General features: G+C 42.4%; 4 protein-coding genes across 5 annotated transcripts; 1 reads left to right on the forward strand and 3 right to left on the reverse strand.

Moving 5' to 3' along the window:
* Window positions 1-2,749: 2,749 nt before the first annotated feature.
* On the reverse strand, window positions 2,750-9,549 carry LOC147256128 (solute carrier family 35 member H1-like). The gene is made up of 10 exons (XM_086214020.1): window positions 9,350-9,549; window positions 8,719-8,928; window positions 8,418-8,568; window positions 8,010-8,073; window positions 7,791-7,863; window positions 7,106-7,274; window positions 6,639-6,722; window positions 5,637-5,812; window positions 5,289-5,418; window positions 2,750-4,147 (listed from the first exon to the last, which is right to left on the reverse strand). Exons 2-10 carry the CDS (start codon window positions 8,827-8,829, stop codon window positions 4,026-4,028), a joined length of 1,080 nt encoding a protein of 359 aa, XP_086070146.1. The 5' UTR covers window positions 8,830-8,928; window positions 9,350-9,549; the 3' UTR covers window positions 2,750-4,025.
* taf13 (TATA-box binding protein associated factor 13) lies at window positions 9,506-10,398 on the forward strand. Of its 2 annotated transcripts, none has more exons than XM_086214022.1 (2): window positions 9,506-9,668; window positions 9,778-10,396. In XM_086214022.1, exon 2 carries the CDS (start codon window positions 9,779-9,781, stop codon window positions 10,151-10,153), a length of 375 nt encoding a protein of 124 aa, XP_086070148.1. In that variant the 5' UTR covers window positions 9,506-9,668; window position 9,778; the 3' UTR covers window positions 10,154-10,396. The 2 variants fall into 2 exon arrangements, with proteins under 2 accessions (XP_086070148.1, XP_086070149.1); XM_086214023.1 differs by having other exon boundaries at window positions 9,582-9,678; window positions 9,778-10,398.
* On the reverse strand, window positions 10,346-13,274 carry tnnc2.2 (troponin C2, fast skeletal type, tandem duplicate 2). The gene is made up of 6 exons (XM_086214021.1): window positions 13,191-13,274; window positions 12,470-12,521; window positions 11,950-12,093; window positions 11,540-11,654; window positions 11,316-11,452; window positions 10,346-11,154 (listed from the first exon to the last, which is right to left on the reverse strand). The coding sequence occupies exons 1-6, from the start codon at window positions 13,191-13,193 to the stop codon at window positions 11,123-11,125; spliced, it is 483 nt and encodes a 160-aa protein (XP_086070147.1). The 5' UTR covers window positions 13,194-13,274; the 3' UTR covers window positions 10,346-11,122.
* Window positions 13,275-14,529: 1,255 nt separating this feature from the next.
* Window positions 14,530-23,613, reverse strand: LOC147256131 (troponin C, skeletal muscle-like). The gene is made up of 6 exons (XM_086212709.1): window positions 23,460-23,613; window positions 21,033-21,087; window positions 20,759-20,902; window positions 18,754-18,868; window positions 16,592-16,728; window positions 14,530-14,988 (listed from the first exon to the last, which is right to left on the reverse strand). Exons 1-6 carry the CDS (start codon window positions 23,460-23,462, stop codon window positions 14,957-14,959), a joined length of 486 nt encoding a protein of 161 aa, XP_086068835.1. The 5' UTR covers window positions 23,463-23,613; the 3' UTR covers window positions 14,530-14,956.
* Between the last annotated feature and the right edge of the window lie 721 nt (window positions 23,614-24,334).

The following is a 24,334-nucleotide window of genomic DNA, read 5'->3' on the forward strand; positions in this document are numbered from 1 at the left end:
AAACAAGCTTTGTCGCACATCATGTGCCCTAGAGGAACACTTCAGTTGCCTCGCTCCATTTACTATGAGGGTGTTGGTATCACAAACTATCTGACATTGAAAGTGAAGTATGAACATCTTCATCAGTCGTAATGTAGATTTGCTTGACTTTTCTCTCTTTTTTTAAGTTATGCAACTCGGCAATAACATCTATCAAGTTGTGTTGGGCTGAGGCAAGATGTGGCAGCGGCCCGTAGGTTTTGGCAAACGTGGTTTAATTTTCCATGATAATTGAATTTTAACTGCGTCAGTCATTTTTAAACAGCTGTGTTGGAATGTGGCCATACTCCGAGGCTAAACAAGCTACACAGGAGCCATGCAGGTCATCCAGGTGCCTTCTTGCTGCTGATGAGGAACCACAGGCAATTATAAGGACTGAAGGATATGAAAATGTTTTTACATAGGCCCTATATATATACACACACACATACTGTATATATACATATATATGTATGTGTGTGTGTGTGTGTGTGTGGGGGGGGGGGTATATTTCCCCGGGCACAGGATCTTTCTGTGTGAGTCTGCATGTTCTCCCTGTTCCTGTGTGGGTTCTCTCTGGTACTCCAGCTTCCTCCCACGGTCCAAAGACATCAAGAGGGGACGAGGCTGATTGATACTCTAAATTGACTGTAGGTGTGACTGTGAGTGTGAATGGTTGTCTGTCTCTATGTGTTGGCCCTGCGATGGACTGATGACCTTTCCAGGGTGAACCTCACCTCTTGCCCAAAAGCCGCTGGGATAGGCTCCACCCCCCCAGACCCTGACCAGGAATAAGCAGAAGAAAATGGATGGATGGATTTCTAAACTTCTGAATGCTCCAGTGAGCACTGTTATGACCATAATAGGGTCATCATTTCACCATAACCAGGTGCTCCTCGCAAGATTTCAGTTAAAAGAATTATCAGAAAAGTTGTCCAAGATCCAAGGACCCCTAATGGAGAGCTTCAGACAGACCTGGAATTAGCAGGTACAAGTGCTTCAAAGAAAACACTAAGTAACGCACCCAGCAGCCATGGCCTGCATGTACACTCACCACGAAAAACTCCACTGCTGAAGAAAAAACATGTAGAAGCTTGTTTAAAGTTTGCAGCACAACATTTAGACAAGCCTGTGGAATAGTGGGAGGATACGTCTGGTCAGGGGAGACCAAAATTGATCTCTTGGGATGCCTTAATACACAGCATGTTTGGAGGTCAAAGGGCACTGCACCTCACCTGCAAACACCGCATCAACTGAAGTTTGGAGGTGGAACCTTGTGGTGTGGGGCTGTTTTTCAGCATACGGCACTAGCTAACCTCATATAAATGAACCAAGAGTGAGTGGAGAACTGTACCAAGACATTCTTGATAAAAATCTGCTGCCCTCTACCAGGATGATGAAGATGAAACAAGGGTGGACACTTAAGCAGGACAATGATCCCAAACGCACAGCCAAGGAAGTCCTCACTTTGTTTCAGAGAAAGACAATAAAGTTGCTAGAACAGCTCAGCCAATCACCTGACTTGAATCCAATAGAAAACTTATGAGAAGAACTAGAGGTCAGGGTTCATAGAAGAGGTCTACTGAACCTTGAAGATTTGAAGTGTTTTGTGTGGAAGAATGGGCCAAAATCACTCCTGAGCATTGCATGCAACTAGTTTCTCCACACAGGAGGCGACTTCAAGCTGTCCTACAGAAATATATTTACTGAGAAAAATGAGAAAAACTATTAATAACATGAATTGTGGTCCTGCTCCAGTTAGAAGGGTCTGTTGTTCATGTTAATGCACACATCACTGCTCTTGGAAGGGCCTCTTAAGGCATCAATGGAAATGTAGTTCTTTAAGTAGAACTCTGCTCTCTAGGGTGCAATTACGTTCAATTTATGATTAAATCACAATCAGAGAGGTTCTCAGAGAGCAGAAAACGCCACAATATTTATTATAAAATTAGCAGAAATCTTCTGAGCAGAGCTGTAGCCATTTTGGTGCCCTTGGTGAGACGATGGCTTGAAAGAGACCATTTTTCTAATCAAGTTATCTAAAACAGCAGGTACAATTCAACTGCAGTTAGCGGTTGCCATGGCTATGCTAACTTTACACCATCCACTTTTAATTTGGGGGGGACATTTTAAGATCAGTTCTAGGTCGAAGCACTTGAGAGGACTGAAAATAAGTCAGTGATTTAAGAACGCGCCCGACCTTTTAGGGCTTTACATAAAACAGTAATTAGCTCTCTGCTTCAACTTTTATAGAGTACCAGTAAACTGATAATTACAGTCCAGTCCAGTCCAGTCCAGTCCAGATACAGACATGGCTGAGCTTCTCTGCATCCTCACGAGTTCAAAACAGACCTGCTTTAGCATTGTCCAAACACACAACGCAGAAAACTTCAGAGGTAACAGAGCTCATGTCAGTGCAGTATCTTGAATCTGGGTTAATCTTAACAAGAAAGGAGACAAACACAAAAGGAAAAGGTATGATTGAGGTGTGTTATGCATAGCTGGGTAGGGGTTAGATAAATGCCTAAATTTTAAACTCTACTGTTTGAGTTGATCCCGTATTAATTGTTCATTTTAATCAACCATGTTTCTTTTGTTGTTTAATTTCACTAGAAGCCCCCAGGACCGATATATTACACTTTCAACCCCCCCCCCCCCCCCAAAAAAAAAGCTGCAAGGGAAGGAATGATAATGAACTAAATTTGGAAAAACCAAACCAAAAATAATCACATTTTCACTTTATTTGTCAGTTTATGATCACTGCTACAATTTAAAAATCACAACATTCAAAACATTATTTTTTTTTCCCCTTTAAGTAGCATTCAACAGATGAAAGGGCTTTAGCACATTAGTCCAGAACTCAATCATTATAGAAAATAACTCTCCTGTGACACTAACAAGGCACATGAAGGTACTTTAAACCTGCTAGAATGAAACTTTTCTATTCAAGTAGCTCAACTGTTCTGCAACAAATTGTATTTAATAGCTTCGAATCGGAGTCTCCTCAGTAATGATGATGATGATGATGATGCATTCAGCGAGGACATCAGTATAAGGCTCGGAGAGCTTGCAGCCCATTTGCAAGCCTTCCGAACATCCGGAAATCTAAAGCCGTACAGCCTTAAAATCACAATCAACCTCAACCAAATTCCTAAAGTAGCCTTGAGATGGCCAACACCTGGAGTGTGAAAACAAGGGATGCCCAAAACAGCCCGGCGGAGAATTCTGACCTCAAAACTACAAAGAGGAAACCTGAGTGAGTCTCTCTTCAGTGGTCGCTCTCTCCCAGTCTGACAAGGTTGTTATCTTTGAAGACATACTCAAATATTGTATGATAAAGCAGACCTTTAAGGTTGAATGAGACTTCTATGGATTCGATGGTTTCTAAAGTATTCAAATGTTCGGAAATCATGAAGTATGGAGTTGGATAACCGCTGTTTTAGCGGGAACGGGAGAAACGTTCTTGATAACATAATTACACATTTTCTTCACTTTCATGAGAGCTTTTACTGTAGGCGCCTGTGCCACCCACCTTCACAGAATGCAATCATGTTACATAAACGCGCGCGCGCACACACACACACAATGTTTCTGGAACAAGATTGAGAAATATATTCCCAATCTCTCTGTATATGGCAAAGAAAAACAACTTATTCAAAATGTCTAACTATCCCTTTAAAAGGTCTAACCCCCTCTTTCCATCCATCATACTTTGTTGACACTTACATGTATTAGCTACATATTTTTTAGCTCCCCGTAGGCAAAAGATCATAACTTTTGTCACAATGATGGTCCACAGTTAAGGCAGAGCTCAAAGTGACGACACGGCCTGGAGACATGCATGATAGAGCTGGAGAGGCCGCTCCCTGTCATTGTGGCCCTGTGTTTTGGCGCTCAGAAATACAACTTTGATGTCAGTGTGGCGCTCCGAAATACGTCTTTGATATCAGTGTGGAAACTATCTGATGGAGGGCCAGTATGACGATACACTGGCTCATCCTGCGACGTCAGTGCAGAGTGATTTCTTGTTCCTCGTCTTCAGCAGCCGAATCTTCATCATCTCCGTTCTGCCGCAGCAAGGGCAACTCCAGCTCTGGGCTTTTAAGTGGCTTTAAAGAGGGTCCTTTATCTGATGGGGGGGGGATAAAAAAAAAAAGAATCTCATACAATTATCATCATTCCAATCCCTGCTCATGAGCCCTCAAAATTAATGCAACAGAACCAACCTTCTCCATACCAGGCTCACCATCACTCGTGTCTTGTTATAACCATAAACAGCTCATTTAAAAAAAAAATAAAAACCACATCCTTCAGTGTCTTAAAACTCGAGCAATTAATTGATAAATTTATTTTTAATGCCCAGGTCACGCATCACTTGCAAATCCAAGTGTGGAACGTAAAATGAGGTAAAACAACTGGTGATCAATAAAATGAATAAATACATAAAATGCCTTGTGACATTTACAATACATCAGGAGGGAGAAAGCAGACATCCTTTAAGATCTCACACAGGGTGCAGGATCGTCACACCATCTCCCTCACCTTTTAATGGAGGTTTTGATGTTTTGTTTGTTTTTTTTAGTAAATAAATAGGTTTCAAGTTCTATAACAATTAGCAGTACTGTATTAATATCAGTACTAGAACTGTATTAATACTGATATTCTATTGTAGGTGTTATGCTCGAGTATGTTATTCACCCTGTACGGTCGAGACAGATGCCCGCCCACATAGAGCCTGGGGCTACTTAACGTCTGTCTGCTGAAAGGAATGTTTTTCATTCTAGACCTGCTCTATATGTTAAGTATCATGTGATAGCGTCACACTATATGGCCCACTGAGTTCCAATCGTTGTGCTAAGCTAACCCGACGTCAAGTTCTATATCCATAGCTGTTGCAGTTGTAGCATGCGACCATGAAGCTTGAAAGCTTCACATTGTGTTCCCTGGTATTACTGTGTGATAGCATATGAAAGAGAAGGGGACCAAGATAGATTCCTTGAGAAACACCAAGATAATAATGTTTGCTCCAAAGCTAACTAGTCAGCAGGTCTCTGGGGGTCCGGCTCCCTAATGCACAGAGGAGAGAAGGGTATCTCTCTTCTTGTCTGACTCTGAAGGGAAGACTGCAAATAAGCCCATTTCCCAAAAATGTTCTTTACACATAATTTGTCAAACAAATTATTGCTCAATGCAGAATATTTTCATGACATCTCACATGTCTGGAGGGATCGATGAATACAATTAACAAAGAAAGTTGAAAGTACTCTTACTTTTAGAATAATATGCCTTCAGTCCCACATGTAATGAAATGCCGCACAAACACACAGCAAATCCCAGCCAATTCAGCGTGCTCATTTTGTCTCCCATCAGAGCTGCTGCCAACAGCAGGGTGCACACCTCCTACAGGAGCAAAGAAATGTGTAAGACATGGATGGAAAATATTACCTGTCAAATCAAATTGAATCATTGCTCAATCCAGAAAATGAGGGCATTGTTTCCAGATCTCAAATATTCTACTTACAAGTTTGTGTACTGGATTGTTTTACTCGAGAGTTCTTATTCAACTTAGGTTAGCCGGTTCATGAATAATATTGAATTCAAACACAATCGAAACACACCTTAAAGATCCCTGATATAGAAAGTGTCAGGCTGGAGGTTCGGGAGACGAGCAGGAACTCTGAAAAGCCTAAACCAAAGGCCAGTGAGCCTCCAATACTCAGTAGGAAGAGAGAATACAGGAGGGGCGAGAGCTCCGTCTCCCGGAATAACTTGTCAGAGGTGCTGAGGCTCAGACCTGGACACAGAGGGAGGGAACCAGAACAGAGAGGTTTCACTGTGGTAACATTTCATTTTGTCTCACACTTTTCATTCATACAAAATGCAATACAAAGTTCTTTACACACACACACACACAATCAATGAAATACAATACAAAGCAAAAACAAGAACTCCGTAACTACTGTCTACAATGAGGAAACACTAGAGCAGGAAGGACAAAAAAAATATGTGATTAAAATTGAACATTAAATATAACAGTTGAGGTTTTTATGTGAGTAAGTGGTTGAATGTGTAAGGGAAAAGAGGGACAAAATAATAAAATGAAAGAAGAACCAATTAAGTAAAGTAATGGTCATGTAAAAGTAAAACTGCATAAATTATTAAAAAAAAAGAGAAGATAAATTAAAATGATTAAACCCAGAAATTAAAAAAAAAAACCTCTAGAGTATAAATCTTAAAATTGGACTAAATAAATCTAAAAAGGAAAGTAAGCACATAAATAGGTAAAATGCATACGATTCAAGTAAAAACTAGATCAACAGGTAAGTCTTGAGATGGCTTTTAAATAGACCAACATCCCCTGATCCCTTTAATCCTTACTCCTACAGCACTGTCAGATGAAGGGACAGCTCAGTAGAAGCATGTCATGTTTATTCTGCATATTCCTGCTGACTACATTACCCACAATACCTGGGGCATTAAGATGTCAGATGCAGGTGGTCAAATGATTAAACAAGTCCGTAATTCCCAATAAAACATTTTCTATGCATAGATGTACACGTTTAGGTTTAGTATAATCACTGACGTATGGAGAGAAAACAGACAAGTCGGTTACATCTCACCTTCATTATAGAGGAAGAGGGGAAAGAGGCCCAGGAACATGAGAGGCTGGAGGTGGTACATGGTGTCTATCGGGTTCTGGAGGCCTGGAGGAGGAAACGTGAAGAAGAAGTTTGGAAAACTAGCCCCCCCCCCCAAAAAAAACAAAAACCTACTCCTAATTGTCTCAGTGATCCATGAAACAACTTTAAATAATGGTGTCACAGTTTAAATTGTCTTAGATTACCTAGTTAGACTATCTAAATGGGCGTTTAACTTCTTGCAAAAGTTAAAAGTAAATGTAATTTCCCAGTATAGCGCTTCCTTTCAAATGTTTGACAAAGGAAGCTCGATTAGTTCTCATGGGTTCATGGAGGGATGATTCGTGTGGAAGCTTACGGTTGCATATGAATGAGGGTGCTAAGCAACGGCAATCAAATTACACCACATTTTATGATTCACAGTTCCCCAGCAACTTCTAAACACTGACCCAGCTCTGCTTTCTGCATGAGGACCTGAGTGAGGGTCCAGCGGATCCCGCCTATGAAGGACGCCAGGAGCACCATGATAAAGCCCTCCAGGTTGAACTGGGTGGACTGAAATGTAAACATGAAGAGACCGCTGGAGATCAGCAGGACCACCAGGATCAGGAATGGATTCTGGTTGACAGGGAAAAAGGATAGAAAGTGAACAAGTGGAGCAGGAATAAAGAATTGAAGGGGGGAAAAAAAGTGACTGCGAACATTCAATATTTCCCCTGCAGTTACAGATCGACAATCACTGTCAAATTAATGCTTACAGATAGTATTTCCCATATTTTTATTGTTCAATTATTTAACAATTTATCATTTCTAACCATCAATCCACAGATTTAATGAACAGTGAGATAAGTCACAGAAAAAATGTATTTTACTGACTGCAATGAAAACACAGCAATCTTCTGAGAGAAATCTAAATGGATGGTTTAAATCTGCAAGATCTCAAAGTCAATAAACGGGACGCTAAAGGTCAAGTCTTGTTATCATACTTCTACTAAAAGTTGCTGAACTTTCTACAACTACTGAATCCAGATATCGCTTAGTTTGGAGTGCACAGGGTTCACTGCTATCACATTAGCCTCCACCAACACGAGGCAGATAGCATTCGTCTCCCCTGATTCCGTCAATGTCACTCACCGGCTCCTCCAATTTGAAGACCAGGGAGAAAAATAGAATAAAAAGCACTGCTGAAGACTTGGTCATAGTGTACCTGGAGAAAAAACACACACACACACACACACACACACACACACACACACACACACACACACACCCATGCAAAAAAAGGATGAAGCAATAGCACACCATGAAAATGGATGTTTGTCAGCGCTGTGAATAGGAACTTCTCACACTTACAAGCTAATGGTGATGAAGAGGAAGCTCCAGTTGGAAAGTCCGATATCCAGAGCTGTTGCGAGGGCTGAATGAAAGGGACACAAGGAAGCACAGGTTTGCATGAGACAACAACCTTGCAACGCTCTCATAGTGAGTGCAAAACAATTCAATGTTTTTAATGAAAAACGTATCTTTATGAATCTGCGATGAGGCTGAAAAGTCAGTCAACTAAAGTAAATGAAATATGGCTTCCATGACTACGAACCTAATTCAGAGAAGAGTTTGATTTACACGAATCTTTGCAGTCTGAGCAGTGTAATATCAACTTGTGTGATCTCAGGTAACGCATCATCCCTTATTTAATTCTCTGAATTTTGCGGTCCAGCTTGTGAATTGTTTGGTTTCCTCCGTGCTATCACGCTAACTCACCTGTGGGAGCCACTTTTTGAAGGTAATCTGTCCAACTCAGAAGAATACGGGGTTTCCCTGTCCAGCATTGCATGGCCTGACGGGTCAGAGCTGACAGGCAAAAGTTGAGGGCGAGGTGAACTAAAGTCATAAAGAGGGGGTAGTGGAAGCCCTAAGAGACAGAGGGAGAGACAGAGAGACAAGGCCGGTTCACCTCTGAGAAAGAAACATGGCTTTGTTGATTTTTAATCATCTCATATAAAACTAAACATGTCCTACATAATGAAAACCAGGTCAATAACTGACGAACTCATTTATTTACCTTCATCAGCCATTTGTTATAGAAGGTGATGCCTATAGAGAAGGTATAGTAGAGGAGAACTAATCCCACGGTGCGAGACGTCCGACAGAGGAACTGGACAGGGCACGCCATACACAGCTGCCAGGGTCAGCTGTCCGGTACAGACAGCTATTGTAGAAAGGTCATCTCAGAACTCAATGAATACTCCTTTATGTGTCCAAGAGAAGGTCCCTAAATGGCGAGTGCAATGGAAGATTAGAGCCGACTCTAGCGTTTGAGTGTTATATCTGGACAAAGCACACAGACAACTCGACTCATTTATCACTCCGTCACATGTTAAAGATAAAGTAGAGAGTAATCTAAGATAAGAAAAGCTGCTAAGTTAGCAGCTAAAGCACGTCAGCTCGCAATTTTACCACTTTTACCATGAAAAGTGCTAAACACTGACAGAATTTTCGGTTCAGTGCTAATATTAGCAAGAAAATAAACTCAGCTGTACAGCAACTAGCTAAGGCAACAGTCACTGACAGGTCCAGTTGTTTTCCTGGTTAACTAGTTTAGCTAACACGAGACAATTCGACAACTATTACCTGCTATTTTAATCTAAGTTCATTAGAGGAGTCTTTGTAAAAAATAAATGAACAGCTGTTACCCTTCCAACGTCATCCCTCCCTCTGGAACTGGTGACAGAGTACACATCCACGACTATGTGGCAACCACGTTATGAACTCCTTGACTCCGTGATTTTAAACTGTTCATTAGGATTAGCTGTTTAAATTTGACCTCGGAAAATTCGGAATCCACATCGCCCACGACGCTGAGCGGAAGAATTGGAGGAATATCACCACAGGGGGGCAGTATTTTCCTTACCTCACTGTGTGAACGATTCACTTCCGAGGTCGAGGGAGTGGAAGCGGAAGTTGTCGAAAATCAGTGGTCGTTGTGTTGTTGTGGTTCGCTGACCGATAAAGGTAATTTGCGGTGTGTTCAATTATATTGTATGACTGCAGTAGAGACATTATCTATTTGTAAGGTGATTGAAATCTACTTATGAGTTAAAACATTCGTTTTTCCCAACAGAATGGCAGATGAGGAGGACGAGCCTGGCTTCGACGAGGAGCTGGACGACGGCTCCGGCGGGGTGGATGTCTGCCACGGGAGGAGAAAGAGGCTCTTCTCCAAGGAGCTCCGGTGCATGATGTACGGATTTGGAGACGACCAGAACCCGTACACTGAGTCCGTAGACATTTTGGAGGACCTGGTTATCGAGTTCATTACGGAAATGACCCATAAAGCCATGTCCATAGGACGCCAGGGCCGCGTCCAGGTGGAGGACATCGTTTTCCTGATCCGTAAGGACCCCCGGAAGTTCGCTCGCGTCAAAGACCTGCTGACCATGAACGAGGAGCTGAAGAGAGCCCGGAAAGCTTTCGACGAAGCTAATTACGGCTCATAAACCCTTGCTGGGACATTGACACTCGCCTAATCAAAATTATTTGTCTTTCTTTTGAATTTTGTTGTTCATTTGTTTCCTGTATACGCTTGTTCTTCGGTCTTGAATAACTTAGCAGTTTCATGTTTTTATTTTATTTTTCTCCCCATAATTTTACAAACACGGTAAGAATGATCAGTAAGCAATGTCATACAGCCTTGGACTGTTTAAATAAAGTAATGGAGACATTGTTTTGCCAAATATGCTTTGAAGATTACTTAAATAGTTCTCTTAGATCTGTACAGTGATATGCAGGGTTTAACATGAACAGCACAAATCAAAATCAGCAGATTGTCACAGTTTTGTCAAACAAATATTTTATACCTGCTGTCAACCACCAGTCATGATTTTTAGGTATTTAATAGTGTCTGAACGGGTGATCCAAAATGACTGTGGTTTCAACAAAAAGGACAAAAAGAAGAAACAAACATTTTATTGATATTCCTCAAAACAAAATTTTATACAGACTGTGAATATGACACACCGACTACTAGTGACCAGATGTTAGTTCATTTATTCTGTTCAAGCAAATACCTTCTTTGTACAGTGAAGTGTTTGAGTTGGTCTAAGCAGCAGGTAACAGGCTGCCGTTCTATCTAGACTACATCTAGATGAGATCTTTATCAGCCAGAGGGGAGGTGGGCGTGAGGGGGTCGCTGATGACATGTTAACTCCGTGAATACTGTCAAAGATGTGCAGCATCGTCTTCTTGAGTGTAGGGTCAGCGCAGCATCCCTAGGCTGTCTGCATTCACAAGCAAACTTGGGGGGGGGGGGGGGGGGGTGGTAAAGCCTAGCCAGCAACCCCACCCACTCCCACTAGGAGCCCTAGCTGTCTGTTGAGGATGACTGAGAGGATACAGGAGGGGACGTGTTGACGGGCGGGGGCGGGGATCACAGGGGTGAGGAGGAATGTCCATGAGTCTTTCTGGGTTTACTGCACATTCTCCATCATCTTGAGGAATTCTGGAGAAGAGGAAGAAACGGATGAGGAAGTGTCACAACATGTTACTTCAGAGAAAAGCTGCAGCCATTCTTTGGTTGTGTTGTTAGCATCAGATCAGAAGAACAAATGATTTTGTATCGACCTCGACCCACCATCAAATACATCACCACCACAAACGTACCGTCAAAGTCCAACATGCCGTCGTTGTTCTTGTCTCCATCCTTCATCAACTCATCGATTTCATCCTCTGTGATGCTCTCGCCGGTGCTGCGGATGATGAGGGCGAACTCCTCTCTGTCAATGTAGCCGTCGGCGTTCCTGCGCGAGAAAAAAAAATAATGGTGGGATTTGTTCGTGAATGACGTAACGACGAACAGAAAGATCGACTGCGTCCGTTTAACGTACTTGTCGAACACACGGAAGCACTCTGCCAACTCTTCCTCGCTCTTGCCGGCCTGGTCCTCCTTTAGGAGCCTCACCATCATGACCAAGAACTCCTCAAAGTCGATGGTGCCGCTGCCTGAGAGTAAACAGAGCCCTCATCATTTCCCCATAACAACCAGGGAATTCAAAGTATAGACTTTTTACGCTGGAGACACAATAGGCAAGCCAGTGAACAAAGTAAGATCGAAATGAAAATATGAAATATATGAGGAGTCTACAGCCGAAATTATATGGAAAATGGTGTATTTCTTTTTTGTTGGGGGGGCTCACATGCTGGTGGGGCCTAAATGATCTCTGCGTGCATTGGAGTTGTTAGATGCGTAAAATGACGCAATGAATCCTCTTTTTCTCCGTCAGAAACAACACCTCACCGTCCTCATCGACCTCCTCGATGATCTCATCCAACTCCTCTCTTGTCGGGTTTTGTCCCAGCATCCTCATCACGGTACCCAACTCCTTGGTGCTGATATCACCGCCACCGTCGGTATCGAACATGTCGAAGGCGGCTTTGAATTCTGAAGACACAAGAGAATTTTTTTTGGACGTTTTGTCTCAGTTTTTAAAGTAATATAATCCTTTATTAATCCCAGAGATGATGGAAATATATTAAACATATTAAAATTTAAAAAACAAACAAACCGAAACCTACATTTTTTCTGTCAGGGGCAGTAAAGCTTAGAGATTCAATTTTAAAATCAGCCTTTTGTAGTTCACAAAACGGGCAAATCAGCCTTTGTGTAAACTTAATGAACATTTTAATGGCAGCATTCCTGTCTTTAGTGGCGGCTCTGTTCTCTACAGGAAGAAATTTACAATGTTCAAGTTCTTTCAGTGATAGCATCAGTAGTTCCTTCAGTTCACGTTCTTCCTGCTGTTCTAGCTTGGACTCACCAGCCAGCATTTCCTCGCTCAGGTAGGAGCGGGCCTCTTGCTGCGCGTCAGTCTGGAAGAAAACAGTGGGCGCTTGGTCACTTTGACACTCATCATTATTTCACTCATTATTCCAGTAGTTTTAATTTTCATTTTTTATTTTATTGTATTATTATTATTATTATTTAAGCCCTGAGTGACAGGATCTATAGTGGTTAAGTCTCCTAAGGATTGTTGAGCTGGTTGAGAATTAGTCCTGCTATTTCAGGCTCAACACATTAGACTGTCTGTATATGGCCTGCAGACATCCAATCCCTGGGAATTTGTCACCTAAGCAGAATCTGCACCTTACCAGCTGCCGCCTGCCCGGCCCCCCCATCAACACCCAGTCTTAATCTTCAACAAGAATTAAAGCGGTCTCCACCAGAGAACTGCGTCAAGTATGAATAGTTATAATACTTGATTATCAATCTGATTAAATGCAATCAAATTATCGATTTGTAATCTTTAAAAATCAATCAATTGCTTCCAAAAATCAATTGTAAAGGGAAGAGAATAAATAACGTATTTCAACTTTAAAGAAGAGAGAGCATGCTTCTCAACTTTTCAGTCAGACTTTTACATGCTTTTATTTTTTAAAAGTCATCATAACTATGGCTGACTCATTATAGATTAATAGTGTCTTTTTTTTCCGAATTTAAAATACTTCAGCTGATCATTTGGGACAAATAATTGGTCTTACCATGTTTGCGCTTTAGCTTTTCCCCCCTAAATATCCAAGGAAAAAAAAGCCCAAAGGAGTGGTCAATCCGTGTGCACCCCAACAGAGAGACTAGACGTCAAGTGAAGGTTCTCACACACTTTAAACGAGACAGCCAGGTCCCGCCCCCTGGCTCTCACAGGCCTCCAGATTTAGTCTCCTGAACTTTTAGGGTTCTGGGGCCAAGGCAAGCCAATCACACTTTGGAAAAGGTCTTGTTTCTTGAAGGGTTAAGAAGTAAAATTTTTCAAAGCATTCCTGATCCGGGACAAAGTAGAAAATTTCCATGAAAGAGTAAAGATGCTATGGAATAATGTGAGCAGGTGAGGCGAGTGCAATGGTGCAGGTGCAGTGTAAGGGTGTCAAGAGGATTTGTTCACGGTGAGATTATGAGCTGTAATGTGACTGCATCATGAATCATACTGAAAACCAAAATGATACTCCAGAGAAACGTTCAGTGTTGATCTCCCGAAATTTACTACGGATTAAAAAGCAACACTAAAACAGATTTTGCAGCTCAACACTGCAAACTCATTTCTGTTTGGGCCCTCAAGACAGTGGCAGGGGGGGGGGGGGGGGCGGATTTTAAAGTAGGGCTTTGTGATGATGGCGTTTCAATCTGGGTGTGAAACTCAAAACCAGGAAAAAAAATCCAACTCCTCCTCTTTAGCTGTGCCCTGAATAGAAGGCAGCGAAGGCAGTCACACCGGTGATACGTCGCCTGATAAACACAACCTGATGCTCCTTATAAGGCGGGCGGTTCCTGAGGGGAGGGTCCAGCGAGGTGAGAGAAAGAGCAGTGATGCTGAAGGGAGAAGCAACCGGGTGTTGCTCTCTGAGAGCTGGAGGGAGGCGGTAGGTTATAAACTCAGAGGGACACCTGCGTTTCCCAGAGAGATGGACAATGATCTCATCTGCTGCACACGCATGTCTCCGACCTGACTACAACTCAGCATGGCTGCATCTTTCACGCAAGGGATGAGCATTGATTTCTGTGCTGGGAGACCGCTGTGTGACCATCACTGGCAGAGAGTTTCGGAAAGCAGAGATGTCGTCAGATGTGGCAGATCTCTCTTTACAGGAATTTTGGTGTATCGGAGGCGTATTTAAGCGAGTGTGAGGTTGTGGCCAGGAAGAGCGAGATAAGATCAGTTGTGGCGTGTGTAAAGCATGGCTATCGGTGACGTAGGGAGAGTGTGTGAGGTACATAAGAGCAGCTAATCTTGTGCGTTTCTATCCAAAAAAAAAAATTCAACAGCAAGCAGACGGTGCTAATGTAGCAGTCTTAGAGTGAAATAGCAAAAGAGACATAGGAAGAATAATTTGAAACAATGTAAAATGAGGGAAAGTTGATTTATTTAGTAGGCACAGAACAAGGTGGAGGGGTAGTTCAGAAAAGGGCGAGGAGAAGGAGGAGGGACGGGAGGAGGGATGGAGGGAGGAGTTAGAGCTACGAGGTGGTGTAGCGTTTCTACAGAAGCAGCAGCTGCCAAGGGACAGCTGGTTGGCTGGTGCGAGGAGGAGGCCAGGGGAACGCGCCTTCGTCTTAAAAGGTTTGAACGGATATTTATAGATACTCTCCAAGCTCCGGGGTTTCATGTGAGAAGGGGGGGGGGGGCAGGGTCGAAGGCACTCCATATATTTTGATGTCTCCAAAACTACATTATAGTCATAATTGTTTTGGATGTTTTTCTCTGAGCTTCGACAGGCGGAGGGAGGGTCAGCGAGGAATGTAGAGCTGGGTTTCACTACTGGACGTTCTCCATCATCTTCAGAAACTCTAGAGAAGGAAAGAGAAACAACAGTCAATCAGTCAAAACACCACCAGAAGCTGATGGATGGACCAGAAGAACAACTTAGTCAGGCTCTGCCAAGCATGTCAGAGACACGCTTTTCTTTTCTTTCTTTTTACTGAATCCTGACTGGTATCAACTTGAAAGAATAAACAATGACAAAGAAGAAAGAACAAAATCACCACTCAATGCTTCATGAGAAAAATGAGGAAAATGAAAACCATCTCCATTCTCAGTCGATAATGTACACCTTCCCTAAAGGGGACAAGCTCGCGCCTCAAACTGTACGTTTACTATTTGGTTTCATTGAGTGAGCTTCTGACAGGAGAAAGACAAACAGCCCATAAATCATATTCTCATGCTCTAATCCCACTCTAACATTGCTTGTTGTATATCTGGACTATTTTTTATCCACCTGGCTAATGCTTTGCATATTTGTGTACATGTTATGCCGAAGCCCACGTCTGTAAACCGTTCTAGGGTCATAGAACACTACCCAGGTACGGTAACCAGACTTTGGAGGATTACAATTTTGGAGATGCTTGGACATGGTACGGGCGGCACGGTGGTGCAGTGGTGAGCAGTGTCGCCTCACAGCAAGTGAGTGAGTTCTGTGTGAGTCTGCATGTTCTCCCTGTCCCTGTGTGGGTTCTCTCTGGTACTCCAGCTTCCTCCCACAGTGCAAAGACATCAAGAGGGGACGAGGCTGATTGATACTCTAAATTGACCGTAGGTGTGACTGTGAGTGTGAATGGTTGTCTGTCTCTATGTGTTGGCCCTGTGATGGACTGGCGACCTGTCCAGGGTGAACCCAGCCTCTCACCTGAAAGTTGCTGGGATAGGCTCCAGCCCCCCCCCCCCCCCCCCCCCGCGACCCTTAACAGGATAAGCGGAAGACAATGGATGGATGGTGCAGATTGCTCAGTGTGAATGAAACTAGTGAAAAGATCCAGTGTGACGACAACCAGCAATGAATGAGCAAAGTTGACTTTAACATAATTGTGATGCCAGCATCTGCCAGATACAGATGCAGAAAAAGAATGGTTTAGCATCACTTTCACATAATCTCCAGTCCCTGTGTGAAAGGACATCAGCTTTTATGCTAATCTAGGCTAAAAAGTGTCAGTATGTGTGTGTGTGTGTGGGGGGGGGGGGGGGGGTGAGTCAGTCTTCTCATTTACCATTTCATGAGAGAGCCACTTATATGTCTAATAATAGAATGCAGCCAATTACAGACACATTTGTCATTTCTATTTTAATATCCAGCACAGGCTGCCTTTTGTATATGCAATAGTCATTAAGCTAGACTGCGAAAAAAATGTTGTTGTGTATCTGGACGTCTGGTGCCAGTCGATCAGCCCTGAAAGATGTTAAAATTTTATGTGTAAATGGAAAACTATTATGATTGGAAGATGTTGAATTTGGATTAGTAAGAAACACAACGTGACAATTACACCAAATTACAAATGTTCCTACCCTGGATGTTGGTCACCTGATGGATGCTTTGTATATTTTTTGTAAGAACACCTTGTAATAGATGCCATGCAGTCTATGTTTGGAAATAAAGGCTTGCCACTCATTTAATCTTACCATCAAAATCAATCTTTCCATCTTTGTTTGTGTCAGATTCCCCAAACATCTCATCGATGTCTTCCTCTTGAACAGGTTCTCCAGTAAGGTGGAGTATATCTCCAAATTCCTCCCGGTCAATGAAGCCATCACAGTTCCTGTGAATTTGAACACACTGTCTAAGCTCTTCCAATTATCCATGAAATTAGGTTATTAAAAGCGAAGCATCAGTGTATCAGCCATAGGTTTAAATTTGAGCTGCTGCTGGTGAAGCGAATTGAAATGGACCAGATAAATCTGGTCAGTTCATTGACATGAAATTAGGTTTAGACGTTGAGAGAGAAAAAAGACGCAATTTGGCGGAGCTGTCAATATCTTACAGACCTCAAAAATTTGACCTTGACTCTGATGTGTGAGCTTTTAAAAATTTGTCCTAACCACACTGTCACATTTTCAAGTGACGTTATCACATAAACTCAATATTCCCATCTGGATTTAGGCGAAGCAGTAGCAGAACTACACAAGTACCAGTACCTCAGAATGGAATATATAGTGATTCTTCTCCCAAAAATTGTATATTAACTTTCAAGTCATCACAAATAGGTGTATTAAAAAGACATTTTCTCTCCTGCATCACTTCTTTGTTACTCCAGAGTGCAGAAAGAACCAGCCGGTCATATTTAGCTTGAAGCTAAACATGACAAACAATTAGACGCTTTCACACTGGCCACCGAGCCGCAAATTTGCCCGTCTTTTTTGCAGCTCGGTCCGAGTCTTAAGACGGAGTGCGGCAAATATGGGGCTCAGTTTTAGCCCAGCAATATTCCTCCTCTGAGGGTACATTTATTGCCGCTTCCATTGCTGTGTAAATCGAAGCCGTCGATGTGCCGACTCAGCTTGAGGTGGGCGGAGGTGTCGATGATGAACCAAACTCGCAAACATAAGGCACGCCGGTTCTCCTTCATCAAACACCTCCGAGAATGTCAACACCTACCCTGCTGGCAGCCAGAGCGGCGAACTGCTATTTTGAAACTTATGGACTGTCGTGGGGCTACATATTCTTCTGACGCATCGTCTCCAGCAAGATCAGGACCTGGGGAGCAGCTGAGATCAGGGAGCTGCTAACCATCACGGCCGAGAGGAACATGGATATAACTACCTCACGAGACTGTGAAGGATGGCTTGTTGTATGAAAAGGTCGCAGAGGAGCTTGGTTGATGACGGAACTGGTCAGCAGCAAGTTGAAAAACTTACGAAAAAGTACCACCAGGTCTGTGACCACAACAGCGGCAGCGGGAGAATGAGGTTGGACTGGGACACGTCCAGGTTTGCCAGACTGAATATTCTCCCAACGTATATGTTGTACGTCACCGTTCGCGTGCAACTACATGCTGCATGTCAAGTCACATGTTTACGCCCACACAAGTGGCGGCCTTTTTGGAAAGAGGAATATTACGCCTCCATTTCACACAGACGAGACGGCAAACCGCAAATTTGGCGCATTCTCTGTCTGAAAAGGGCTAAAAGCTACCACATCAAAACAACGACAAAACTGTCTAAAGACATCTCTATGTAAACTCTACAGTGCAAAATCTGGTACAGGATCCATGCCTTCTTTATCCAGCTGTGTGCTCAGGAACCCACAAACACTTGGATTTGACCGAAATACAAACTAAACATAAACCTCTGTGCCTGAATGAGATGGTTCAATTGAATACGCCGGTTCCCCTCCAGTGACCAGGCACTGAACAGGAACTACTGCAGTTTTCTTTTAGCTCAAAGTGTTTCTGGGTTACTTAGCATACAGTTGGATAAAGAAGACAAGCATTACACCTGGAGGGATTGTAACCTGATCTCCAAGACACCTATTTGAGTGATTGAAAAAGAAAAATACATTTTTTTTAGGTGAAGTTTCACTTAAAGAACACTATTTGAGTAAATGCACTTAGTTACTTTCCAGCCTGCTAACAGAAGCCTTACTGGAAGAAATATTTAAGGGTTGAGAAATTTGAATACTCAGTACAACTGTGAGACTCTTCTGCTGTCTTTGGAAGATATTATGAATCAATAAATGATGACTGCATTCTAGAAAGAATCACAGAGGTCACTGAGGATTCATTGGGTGAGGTCACAGTGTAACGCTGTCTGCATTCAGCTCCCAGTCAGTTCGCTTGGTGTCGTACTTGTCAAAAATACGGAAACATTCGGAGAGTTCCTCTTCACTCTTTCCTGCCTGGTCCTCCTTCAGCTGTTGCACCATCATCACCAGGAACTCCTCGAAGTCGATGGTACCGCTTCCTGAGGAGGGGGGAGGTGAAGGACAGAGGAGGGAGAGTCAGGTGGGTTAAGGAAGCTTCACATTCACCGCAACTTGGATTTTTTTGCTTGTCTCCCCACGTCCTCCCTTCAAGGAAAAAAAAAAAAAAAAAAGATTCTCATCAAATCTTTGCTGGACAAAATCTCTTCCTTTCTTTTTTACTATTTCAGAGATTGCTCAGGTTGGAAAAATCAACAAATTAGTACGTTTTTAGAAAAAAAATGGTGTCAGGACCCCCCCCCCCCCCAGAGTAGCAAGGTGATTTTTGAAAATCATTGAAAAGATGTTAAAAAAAAATAGCAAGAGGCTATTTCAGCCATAATTTATCTAAAAAAAGAAGAGAAAACCTTGGTTAGGGTTTACTTTGAGGTGATATTCACAACAATTTATTTGTAGCTGCTCTCTTGTATGTAGTTTGTATGTTAATGCAGCGTCCCTGATCTTCAAAGCGTGTGTATCAATGCAATTCTACATTCTAATCATCATCGTATGCTGTTTTATTATTAATGGACGGATTCTGCATTTTTTCTTGAATTAATCACAAGATTTTTCAAGACAAATTACTCTTGGTACTTTCGTTAAAAATGTGAATTATTGTAATATGATTCTATATTAGTTGTAGTCCAAAAATTCAGGTTCTTTTAATCATTGAAACAGGAAATTATGCACACGAATTATCACCTACAGACATAAAAATGTATTTTCCTCTGTGTTTTGTTACATGGCGGCACGGTGGTGCAGTGGTCAGCACTGTCACCTCACAGCAAGGAGGTTCCAGGTTCGAGTCCCGGCTCCAGCACAGGATCTTTCTGAGTGAGTCTGCATGTTCTCCCTGTTCCTGTGTGGGTTCTCTCTGGTACTCCAGCTTCCTCCCACAGTCCAAAGACATCAAGAGGGGACGAGGCTAATTATTCTAAGGGTCGGGAGAGCTAGAAGGAGGCCGCACAATCAGTGTGACTGCCCAAGTTAAGCTCGCAGATGTAATAGAAATTGTGTCACGTTTCTGTGCTGATGTATGTAGATTGATTTAAGACAAACTACATCTCACAAATCTGATTCAACCACACTTGGCGTCACAGGTTGGACGCTAAAATAAGATTTCAAAGTGGATTTTGTATCGCTCACAAACAATGGTATTCATCTGATTTCATCGCTTGTAAATAACGGTGTGGACAGACAAAAGATCTGAATAGACTGATCTGACAAACAATTCTGATGTGCTTGCGTTTTGAACGAAGCCTTAGTGATGAATCAGGCAGGCCCTGAAAGAAAATTTCATTCTGGAACTGAAGGTCAGAACAAGAAGATAGTAAGGATGAAAAAATTACCCACAGTTCATAGATCCTGTCAGACTCGCTGGACATGGAACATTGAGTTGCTGATTCTTTTTTTGTGAAAAAGCCACCCCCCCCGAAATCATACTCTGTCATGGTTAGTCATTTTTTAACTTGTAAAATTTGAACACATTTAGTAATCAAATAAAGAGAGAGATTTGTTGTTAAGTCCTGTTTTCATTTCTATTTTGTGTGCGTGCGTGCGTGCGTGTGTGTGTGTGTGTGTGTGTGTGTGTGTGTGTTTGAGGCCACAAACAACACAAATAAAATCTTGTTCAGGCCCATCAAGATCTAGCTTGATCATAAAACAAGGATGCGTTAAGACACGTTAAATACTCTGCCTATAATAATGGTTGGGAAATTCCTCCCGTACACACACAAAAATGTTTGTTGTTAAATCCAGAATCTGTTAAAATGCAAAAAAAAAAAAAAAAGTTCACATTTTCACATCAAGTTGTGTTTGTTAAAGGACCAGGACCGGCTTGAATGAACAGAGGCTTGAAAGTGGCTGCATGGAACCGTATAATTTGGCCTCACCATCCTCATCCACCTCCTCAATGATGGCGTCCAACTCCTCCCTCGATGGGTTTTGCCCAAGCATCCTCATCACGGTTCCCAGCTCCTTGGTGCTGATGTCACCACCTCCGTCAGTGTCGAACATGTCGAATGCGGCCTTGAACTCTGGAGGAAAATGAACAAACAAACAAACAAACAAAAATAAAATTCAAAAATCAAAGGCCATAACCACTTCTGGAGCTCATGTCTGACAACTCAACGGTTTGATGAGACTGTATTCAGAGAATAAACTGACCTGCAATCATCTCCTCAGTGAGGAAGGAGCGGGCGTCGCTTTGTGCATCAGTGGGCTTAATTAAGGGAATGGGGGGGGGGGGGGGGTGAGTGAGCACATGTTATTCCTGAAAGTTTATCTCTCTGGTTTTGTAAATTATTAAATCAACACAAGAAGAGGCTTGATTACAGGAAACCACACACACACACACACACACACACACTGACTGCTCACTGGTTTGTCATCTGGCAAACAATCTAAAATTTCTGTTTCTTTTACTACATTATATACATTTATATCGGGTTGTTATTATTGTTATCATTAAAATGCTGTGAATTGATTCCTGTCTTCTAGTGATTGTAAATCTGTTTCTATATTAGAAGTAGGACATGAAAATAAATTGAAACAGACATTAGGTACCTCTCTGCAACTTCATCTTGCTAATGTCACTTCCTAAGATGAGTTTTCACAGTGTATTAATGACTTAACATTAATAATTGTTTTTGTTTACAAGAAATACACTCTATTTTTTCTTCTGCATAGGGAACTTTTTAAACTTTTTTTTCTTTTTACAAGACATGTTTATTTCAAGATGTGTAAAGTTTGAGCTCAAGAATTTGAAACATTTGATAAATCAAACGTAAAGAATTCATTTGTATGTTCTTCCTTGCTTTAATTTCTCAGCATATTTACATTAAACTGTAGATCCTGCAAGAGAAATACAGCCTATGAAGATTAAAAAAAAACTAATGATCTTTCACGAAAGCAACATGCCGAGCATATTAGCAGAACCCCCAGAGGTGATCCAGCCGGCTGCATTCCCAAACCTCAACAACGATTGGTCAGTTGTATGCCAACGGGCCGAAGTTGAGAGTTGCTGCGGTCCCTGCTATCTGCGATTACCTGCGATTAGATTCAAGGCGGGGAAATCTACCGCTAGCTAGGTTCTAGCTAGGTAGTGGTTAAACATATCAGCTGTGGTTCACGAACACTGGAGTGTGTACGGCAAGCGACAATTAGCTCGTCGTCCGTTGCCTGACTCAACAGGACCACTTTGACGTAAGGAGTATGTTAAATCTGGCTAGCTGTTGCTGTTAAGTCTCAAGCAAATTTGCCCAAAATTCAAAATTTTCAATTCGCATGGATATACAAAATGCAAACTGGCATATTTTGCCAATTCTTGTTGCATTATAATCTGATTGTCATCTGTTAGAACTACTTTCTTGATAAAACCGCAATATTTGCCAACAAAACCAAACTTTTGTTGCGGACTAGACGAGCGACCGCTGCTTCTAATCATGGCCGATTTTGTAAGGTGAGGATGAGGAGGATTAATTCTGCACAAATGCAGATCTAGTTGTTGAATTTACACAAAGCTAACATTTCTACCGCGCTAGGCCCACAAGCGCTCAGCTGGTCTCTGTGGATTTCGAATGCAGCGGAGAGGAGGGATGGATATCTATCGTTTAGTCTGATTCTGGGCAGGATGGAAAATTTCCTCTCCCCAAAAAGCTGGTGCGTTCCTTTACCATTAATTTAGGTACGACTTTAGAATAATAGTGGTATTTTGAGGTCATATTGCCTGGCCAGAGGTGGCAGGCAAGAAAAACTCTAAATCTGCCTGTTGGTTATCCTGTACCATATGTCTGCAGTGAGTTCTTCCCAGATTATTCAATGGAACTTGAGAAAATTAATATATCTATGAACCGAGACTACAGCGTCGCAGGTTGAACTTGCACCATCAACAATAAATCCATAAAACGGAAGTGCAAAAACACTGTTACGTTGTTGAGCAATATTAAACGGAGAATTTTCTTATGGACTTGACAGTCACTTGTCAACATGTTGACACACGAAAGGTCACGCAACACTGCAGGGCTCACTCATTCATACCCTTTGAAGTTATTTATAAGGCGAGACGAGGGAGAGGATTTGAAAGGGATTTTGTCAAGGTGAAAGTCCTAAGTTAGGGCACGGCAGCATGTCTTCTCACTTTACTCAGCTGTGTGCTTTCTATATTTAGTGTCGCTCACTGCAATCTAAATATCAATCGGAGTTCAGAGACAATATTGTTGAATACAAACGCAGAGTAGAATCACATCAGACAGCAAGGAGGAGACCGCTGTTAATTTGCCAGTCACGGGAATAAAACGAATTTTTAAGTATCATAGCGTCATCGACCTCATTAATATCTCAGTTGTAAAAATCCCAAGAGTAAAACAGCTGTCTTGACATCCAGTAAATAATCCAGCTGTGCTACAGATGAGGACCTGGAGGGAGACTGAGCAGCTGAGCAGAAGAGCTTTCATTTTTCCTTAAAATACTTCTCTTCATCTTCAGTTGTCTTGATGTCATTCTCCCCAGTTGAAAATAGAAAGTGAGAAATCCTCAAAAAAAAAAAAAAAAGCATTTGAGGTAAATGTCGTCTGTCATTGATAGGGTTCTTACCATGGTGGCCGGCTGTTCTGTCGGAACGACACCAGAGAAAACAACAGACAGCTGAAAAGCAAAGACTTCTCACCACAGTTCAGATACAACTGCGACTTTATTCCCCTCATAAGTACCCTTTCATCCTACTACAGAACAGGAAGACCCCTCCTCAGACAACAGACAGCCAATCAAATTTTGCCTGTGGCCTCTTACAATCTCTTGATGGACATCCCCTTGTGTTGCGCAGTCTCCGATCCCCCATATTTAGATAACAGATAAGCTCAGTGACATTTATCTAAATAAAAAAGGAAAAAGAAAACAGAGCAGGCATCAGCTGGACGTTATTTTGGCGGTGGATCAACGGGGCATCTCAACGCTGCTGGACACTCACATACTGTACGGGACACATTTCACACACACACTCAAAGATTAACACCTCCCTCCATGCCTGCACGGATTCTCTTCTCCCTCCACAGAGTCCCATCCATCCACCTGATCCCAGTCCTTGCTACGTCAGACATGGCCTTTCTCTAACTTTGGCGGTATGCAACTGGATGTCTCTCACTGCTGTAAACCCCTCTTTAACGATTTTATCTATTGCGTTTTCACACTTCACAGTAATTAGCATGTCAATCCAGAGAGTCAGGATTGAGGTAATTGCCATCCCTTGACCAGAAACCAGAGGGATTTTTCATTGGACAGTGGATCATTGCCGAGAATAAACTGCGGCAAACAAAAGTTGGACGGAAGCAAGGTTTCGTCACCTACGTGGCACAGCTGCCAGATGTCACGCCACAGGTGCCACTGGCTCAGCTGCAGGATCTTCCTTTGCAGTCACCCTTAACAGATGTTTTGACCCTGCAATCCCAGAACTTCTCAAAGATGTCTCCCTC

This window comes from Aulostomus chinensis, chromosome 9 (genome assembly GCF_037954235.1).
Source record: "Aulostomus chinensis isolate RoL2024-O1b breed Wild chromosome 9, RoL_Achi_v1.0, whole genome shotgun sequence".
Taxonomy (NCBI): domain Eukaryota; kingdom Metazoa; phylum Chordata; class Actinopteri; order Syngnathiformes; family Aulostomidae; genus Aulostomus; species Aulostomus chinensis.

What these genes read in the sequence shown, in the direction of transcription:
- LOC147256131 (XM_086212709.1), bottom strand. An exon ending in TGTTTCCGTATTTTTGACAA is followed by an intron (nt 16,729 to 18,753) that starts GTACGACACCAA and finishes TCAAATTCACAG; the next exon opens with GAACTGTGATGGCTTCATTG. An exon ending in TGGAAAGATTGATTTTGATG is followed by an intron (nt 14,989 to 16,591) that starts GTAAGATTAAAT and finishes TTCCTTCTCTAG; the next exon opens with AGTTTCTGAAGATGATGGAG.
- tnnc2.2 (XM_086214021.1), bottom strand. An exon ending in CGAGGAGGTCGATGAGGACG is followed by an intron (nt 11,655 to 11,949) that starts GTGAGGTGTTGT and finishes GTTTACTCTCAG; the next exon opens with GCAGCGGCACCATCGACTTT. An exon ending in CGGCATGTTGGACTTTGACG is followed by an intron (nt 11,155 to 11,315) that starts GTACGTTTGTGG and finishes CCTCTTCTCCAG; the next exon opens with AATTCCTCAAGATGATGGAG.
- taf13 (XM_086214022.1), top strand. Translation starts at nt 9,779, where the DNA reads ATGGCAGATGAGGAGGACGAGCCTGGCTTCGACGAGGAGCTGGACGAC.
- LOC147256128 (XM_086214020.1), bottom strand. Translation starts at nt 8,829, where the DNA reads ATGGCGTGCCCTGTCCAGTTCCTCTGTCGGACGTCTCGCACCGTGGGA. An exon ending in TCAAAAAGTGGCTCCCACAG is followed by an intron (nt 8,074 to 8,417) that starts GTGAGTTAGCGT and finishes CCTTTCATTCAG; the next exon opens with CCCTCGCAACAGCTCTGGAT. An exon ending in CCTCTTCCTCTATAATGAAG is followed by an intron (nt 5,813 to 6,638) that starts GTGAGATGTAAC and finishes CTCTGTGTCCAG; the next exon opens with GTCTGAGCCTCAGCACCTCT.